The 7,641-nt window shown below is 35.3% G+C and overlaps 1 protein-coding gene across 1 annotated transcript in view; it reads right to left on the bottom strand.

The window, feature by feature from the left end:
* Positions 1–6,184: 6,184 nt before the first annotated feature.
* The window catches only part of LOC125029975, a 15,286-nt gene continuing 13,829 nt past the window's right edge, over positions 6,185–7,641 (bottom strand). Inside the window, exon 7 of the mRNA XM_047620181.1 lies at positions 6,185–6,979. Coding sequence (XP_047476137.1) covers positions 6,485–6,979 — 495 coding nt within the window. The 3' untranslated portion in view covers positions 6,185–6,484. The remainder of the gene's footprint in view (positions 6,980–7,641) is intronic.

Here is a 7,641-nt window from a genome sequence, read left to right on the forward strand (position 1 = left end):
ACTGACACGAGCCTTGGGGGTCATTACAGAACAGGAGATACTGAACGCTGTAACCAACATTGCTGCAAATGTCACATAAAAACAGTGAAATGCTAATTACGATAGCTGGAGTTTTCCGATAATAATATATATTCTTTTATAATACGGGTCGTTATTCCCCATAGTGATTATCAACATTTTTTTTTCTTCTTTTTCTTTACCTTACAATTTGTTTTGTTTGCAGAAAGATTTATATTCTCTAATTCTTAATTGTTTCATCAACACAAACTATGACTAGACTTTGAGAATATGCACGTAATACTTTTTTTCGTATTCAAAATTTGTTGCAACTATGTGTCACATGCATACATGAGTGGACAAAACTGCTCAAAATATGGAATCGTACTGCGGATGTCGTGATAAAGTGCCCTACGTGATCATGAACGAGAGTGTGTGGGATGATTGAAACTGTTGTGATATAATCGAAAGCTTAAAAAAAACTAAAAACTAATTCTAAGTGATATATCGTTATAGAATTATAAGCATGTCGGATCTCAAAAATTGTTTGGAGGAGAATTTGCACACATATACATTCAAACAGATGTATAGATATATTATATCGCTTTTGATTTCTTATGGAGGCCAAGAAGGGAAGAACTATTTTATGGAGGAATTTCTGTTTGCATCTCTGTACCTATTTACCAAACCTGTCTATTAACGTAATTATTTATAAATGTCATAAACCTACGGAAAACGCTGAAGTAAGTTACTAGATAACTACGACATAAGGTCATTTTGCTATGTGACTGAAAAATGTCTCTTTCATTGAAATGCATTAGAAAGTAGTTATAGTTATTGTCATGACAATTTTCTATATCCCATCTTAGTTTTCAAATTTCTAACGTAAATAATTTCAGTTATTATACTTTCTAATGGATTTTCTATAAAAAATATTAAAAAATACTGTATTTCGGTTCAACCATCAACCATGATCATATGCTGATATTAATAACATAATAAGCAAAGAATGGGAGGATGGAAGAAGAGCATGAACGAGAGATGAAGATGGAACAGGAAAGGAAGTAGGAAGGAAAAAGAAGAAAAGGAAAAGGTAATTTACTCGTGTTAAAGTAGGTTGCATCCGTAGAACTTAATCATTATTGTGCCTTACTATTTATTGAATGTACATGTGACATAATTTGTCACTGTACTATTAGGTTTCACTTAATAAAATTGATGTTGCTAGTAGTTGGGAATGAAATGAAATTACAGTGGAAACCAGACATAGCTACCAATGTGTAAACTATTGCAATGTGACTAAACCATATGATTAGTGAATATGTATCTTCTGTTATGGTATGAAATAGTTTATTGTAAGTCAATTAATTGTCAGGATATATTGTTTATATTTCGGTTTGCTCTACTCCCATGAATCTTCCTCGTAAATATTTGTGGTTTATCGGTTAAATCATTACTGAAGAGTGAAGTAAAATGAAGTTGAAACTTTTAGCTCTATTGAAGGTGCTTCATTGTAAGAATGTGTGACTGCTGTGTTCCAGATCATTCGAATAGTCATTATGTTGTATAAATGATCTTATTTATTAAAGAGAGTAATGTTAGATATCTCGCCTTTGTCACAATAATCACACATACCCCCCCCCCCCCAACACATACATAAGTTAACTACATAAGAAATATACAAATGTTTGCCTCAATTCCAAAATATAGATATAGTAAAATTTATTAAAGTAAGTTTGTGTGGTGTAATGGTTAGCACGGTCGTCTCTAAAGCGACAGACTCGGGTTAAGACACCAACGGAAACTAGAAAATATATATATTTCTTTTGTGCAAGATTTCCTATTTGCACCTTTCTATCCACTGTCTATCCTTTTAACTACCTTTCTACTTGCCTCTTTTCCGGTGTTTACAATGTGAAGGAGTATCAAGAGGTGTGACTGTCATTTGTGTTCCAAATCATACGATTAATCATTACGTTGTCCATGTCCATGCAAATGATCTTATTTATTAAAGATTAAAGATGTTAAATCTGTCGCCTCTGATGTAATATTCACCCTGAATCTGAGCATTACGTTTAAACTTTCCACGGCCTTGCGAAGCGAAGAGTGGTAAGGATAAGGATAAGTCAGATATGCGAAGCTGAGCCTCGCCCGGGCTATGCCCATGAAGGGAGCCCGGTCTGTGTCGACTAATGCCGACGCGCTAACGTGTGTCAGGTGGTGCTGACGCGGCTGGATTTAGTCTTTACCCGCCGTGGTACCCAGCCACTGCAGTAACCTCCAGGCGACAATTGCAACTTCTCGCGCCTGGGCGGGGCGCGAACCGCCGACCCCTTGGATGAGAGGACGACTCGTTACCACTGTACTACCCCGGAGGCCAAGAGTGGTGTGTGTATAAACAATATAAGTTGCAGAATAGTCAGGTACTTTTTCCACTTTATTTGAAGGTTCCACAATGTTTCCCTTGTAATTAAAAATCATAACAACTTAATGAGTACATTTTGGTTTTCTATTCACTTTCTTATGTGGAATAAAAAACACATTTTTTTCTTTTCTCAAAACTTGGTATGTCGGTATAAACTTCGATGATATCGTGTTTTGTAGCGGACGTGATACTACTTGCCACAATGTTTCAAAATGTTAGGGGTTTCGGGATGCTTCAAAAAAGGCGTTACGTTACATACATAATACGTAATATATAAATCTTTGCCCAAAAAATGAAATATAAATATAGTAAAGTAGACAATAATTGTTAAGTCTCTGTGGTGTAGTGGTTAGCACGGTCGCCTCTAAAGCGACAGACTCGGGTTGAATGTCCGAAAGAGTCTAAAGAGAAAAATAAATTTAGTTTGCATCTCTTTATTCATTTACTACCCTTCTACCTATCTCTCTACCTCAGTTTTCATAAGTTTGCTGCTATTCCTTTTATGGTGGTATTACTAAGATATAAGCAAAGAATGAGAGGAAGGAAAAGAATATGATGAAGAAGAAAAGAAGGAATAAAACATAAGATGGAACAGGAAAGGATGAAGGAAGGAAAGAAAAGAAAAAGAATAGGTAGAAGGAGGAGGAGCAAATTTTGTTATATTGTTTGTTTGTTTTTTTAGTGTTTTCGTTCCACTTTGCCTTCACATAAGAAATACAAACCCATAAAAGACAAGAATTCTAAGTCGGTCAGCAGTCAGATTTAATATAATGTGATTATGGACCCAATTCTGTTTGAAATTTTCATATATGTTTTCTTCAAAGTATTAGCTCATACTTTATTACTTCAACAAATACTAATAACATTGTTGTCACTGTAGTAAAAGGTTTCATAAAATAAATTAGAAGTTGTGTTTGGTTAGGAATGAGATAGAAATACAGAGTAAATCAGAGATATCTGCCAATGTGTAAATTTACAACTATTGCGCTGTGACTAAGTTGGATCACATTGCAAACCACATAATTAGTGAATATGTATCTTCTGTTTTGGTAGGAAATGAATGGTAATTCACCTTAGTGTCAGGATATCTCGTTTACATTTCAGTTTAGTCTCTATTCATATGAGTCGTTTCTTTTCTTGACACCATTTCATATTTTATTTTTATTTTTTCATTCCAGTATTATTTTGACTATGCATTTCTATTTTGTCTTCTGAAAACAAGAATTCGTCAGACAGGAATCGGAATGAACGCCAATAAAATATTATCAGTTTCAGTGTTTATAAATAACGTTAAGGATATAAGATTTTAACAAAATCCTAATTTTATATGATAGTTAAGATACAAAACTACAGAGATTCTACTTATGTTCAGAAATTAGCTATGTTATTACTGGATATTTTAGGGAAAGACAAACAAATTTATTTGAGGAGCCAAGTGAAGGATATAGAAAGGTTGGTAAATTCATATGATGTGATAGTATCATAGTGACCACTGGTTTACTTTTATTGTTTTATTTATATTCCGATTTCCATTAATTCCAATACACTATTAGCAATGTATTTATGTGAGATTTTCGGTTATATTATTTTTTTAGCGCCCATAGGTCATGGTGTTTTTGTTTAAAACACATTAATGCTTAAGCATATCTCTCTCTCTCTCTCTCTCTCTCTCTCTCTCTCTCTCTCTCTCTCTCTCTCTCTCTCTCTCTCTCTCTCTCTATCTATCTATCTATCTATCTCACACACAAACATGACAAGATGAAAAAATATTTCATGAATAAATGGATGAAATTAAGAAAATAAGAATAAAAAGAGAATGAAAAGAGATATCCAGACTAAACACATTTTAGTAAAAGTCGCATCAGAAAACCAAAAACTGACACATTTTGCAATGCTTTAATCCCAAACAGCAATATAAATAAAATTCATGATGGCTTGGTGTGTAAAACACAGGGCACGATTCCCTGTTCATACGGATTTACAATCGGCGCGGTATATAATCAGGAACGAGAGGCTGCGCCAAGGTGAAAATTTTACAGGTTGTGGTGCAACTCTGGTGTTATTGCACTTGATTCTGGTTTAATTGCTCCTGTACACTGGAATTTAGTGTGGAGATCGCGACACACAAGAAGCTGTGATTACAAGAAATGAGATTAATAAATGAATATTACCGTCTCGTTGAAAGTTTAGGGCCTTGCTGTCAAAAGAAATTTAAATCTATCAGTAAATCCCACACAAATGTTTGATTTCAGGTTAATATGATGTTAATGCATTGGTAATGATAATAATGATAGTAATAATCACTGTAATGCTAGCAATGTCAGTTACAACCATTTCTCCTGTTCTTTTCACCATCATTACCAGCCTCTATTTCCTTCTTATATTTTTCTTCTTCTCCCTTTCCTTCTCACATATCCCTTATTTTGCCATCTTTCCATAGTCTTCTCCATCTTTTTCTTTGAACACACGTGACAGAATGCCCAGGAAAAAAACAATTTATCAATATGTTATTAATCAATAAGTGTTTATTTATATATATATATTTGTATCGCCCTTCATCAGTTTGATATATTATATGTCATTATTATATTTCATAAAATGTAATGAATATTTAAGGCAGAGATGTAAGACTTATTGCTTTATGGATAATAATATTGTGAATATACAAACACTACGTGTATCTTAAACACTACATATAATTTTAATTGTGTGTGTAATATAATATAATATGATATGATATACACACGTATATACACATATATATACATATACATATATATATACCTACTTGTCAATAATGTATGTGTAGCAATTTGTTTAGTTTTACAATTTATATGTTATTTCTGTCCATACCTATAATAATAACAGTTACAGTTTTCATCTATCAGTGATGATATCGTTAATTCAGCGATGGATACCCAAAGTGAGTTCGTTACTCGTAAAATCACGGTGGTAAGGATAATCGTTAATACTATGACTGTAATGATAATAGCAAAAATGGATTTAGGAAAGAATGGAAGTTCGCCTTGTACAAAACATATGATACTGACAACAGTTTTGCATTTAATTCGGAATGGGTTGAAAATACGTAATTACAATAGACATAGCGGTTGTTCCATTACTAAAGCCAGAAGTCGGTTTCCTTTCCTCTCCGTCTCTTCCTCTCTTTCTTTCTCTCTCTCACATTTTTTTATATATATTTTCTGCAAATACTTAAGGGAATATTTTCCAAACAGAATCAGTATAATGCGCACACAAAGTACTGAAAATAAGAGAAACACTTTTATGTCGTTATGACAAATGATAAATATAAATCAGTGTTTCCACGATGTTCCTAAATAGAAAACGATGCCATGAGAACAGAGGACAAACTAAGCTTGTAGATTATTTTCCTTTAAAAAAATAAAATGATCAAACCGTATATACCAATATCCATCTTACCTATAAGATAAAAGCATGTAATCATTATATGAACCGTATTACTGGGCGACTAACTTAAAATGTACTCTTATACTAATATAAGTAAGAGAAATCAGATATGTCATAAAAGTAATTACATTATTAGTGAAGAAAATCCTCATTTTAGAAAGAAAGAGACTGAGGGACAGAGAAAGAAAGAGAGAATCTAATATATAATAAAACACTAATTACAGTTCATATGTCCGGTTGCTTCTTATAGTCTAAGGGAAAGAATACGAAGAAATTTCTAACATACTTTAATGAGTAAAGAAACATACTGACAGTACGAATGAAACTGGAGTGCCATCACCATCAGTGTTTTCTGAAAGTGAAGATGGTATTGGGGAGTAATTAGGTGCAGAGATTTGGGAACGATAATGATTTACATGTATATAGGAGATTCGTGATAAACATGTAACACCAATATTTCCGAAAATCAAAAGGATACGTACACAGAATGTGCATCATCATGTTTACATCTAACTACATACACACAAAGACCATTTGGGACAAGGCGAGGCATACGTCACTATATGTACAAGCTGAATATGGCGTGAGGCGACGAAAGGTGCGGACGCTGCCAGTCCTGGAACGTCCACGAGCTTACCGCGCGGCGACGAGATAAACTGCAGACGTCAGCGCAGGGGAGAGGTTCGTCACAGCGAGGATCACTAGCAGTACTCGCCACGCCCAGGTTGCGCTACACGAAGAGAAGTAGAGCGTGAGAGCCGTAATGGGCAGCGGCAGCCACAGGAGCATCTGTAGGAGGACCAACAGAAACGCGGGCACTGAGCGCCCCGCTTCGACGCGCGTGCGCCCCGCCAGACGGGCTCTGGCGTCCCGCACACAAACCTCCCCCGACACCTGCAGCACCTGACAGGCAGAGCGCTGCGAGGGGCTTCGCGAGGGCCGGGGCCACTCGCCCTCGCCCGTGAAGCTGCACTGCGTCGACATGTGCACTAGGGTCGGGCTGGCTCGGTTCAGCTCCTCAGTGGACATTTGGATCCGCCACTCGATCACCGGCGGACTCGCCTCCAGCTCGCCCGTCTGGCACCCTTGGCTCCGCACGTTCATCCCGCTGCAGAACGCCTGGTGGGTCTGCAAGGCAAAAATGTTTCTATAAGTATGGAAATTGTGCTTTATATATGTGTGTGTGTGTGTGTGTGTGTGTGTGTGTGTGTGTGTGTGTGTGTGTGTGTGTGTGTGTGTGTATGTGTATGTATGTATATATATATATATATATGTATATATATATGTATGTATATATATATATATATTAATGCCGCTTCACATTGCTATTGTGTTTATTTGTGACAAAGGACAATAACTGTTATATTTAAGAAATACAAATTTAATGAAAGAATGGAATATCATACTTCTTAGAATGGTTTTTTTGGTATATATATTTGTACTTCTACAAAAAAAATGATGATAATAAATAATAGTACATTATATATAGAGCTTAAGGAATTTGGTCTGTTTAGACGCTGTTAGAGGAAGGGATTTTGCAAACAGTCTGTTGATTCAAGTAATTCCACAAAACAGGAATAACCAAGTGGAGAGCAAGACTAAAGAAATACATGGAAACAAAAAAGACTGGCAGATGACTCATGGACTCAGTAGTTAGTTCGTTCTATTTGCTCGCTTTGGTGGATAATTAATCTGTAATATATATACATATACACACACAAAACATATAAATGGCATATAGCTCTCTGTACCTGTATCAGATTACATTTTCAAACCATCTATTTACCTAA

Source organism: Penaeus chinensis, chromosome 10 (genome assembly GCF_019202785.1).
Source record: "Penaeus chinensis breed Huanghai No. 1 chromosome 10, ASM1920278v2, whole genome shotgun sequence".
In the NCBI taxonomy this organism is placed as follows: domain Eukaryota; kingdom Metazoa; phylum Arthropoda; class Malacostraca; order Decapoda; family Penaeidae; genus Penaeus; species Penaeus chinensis.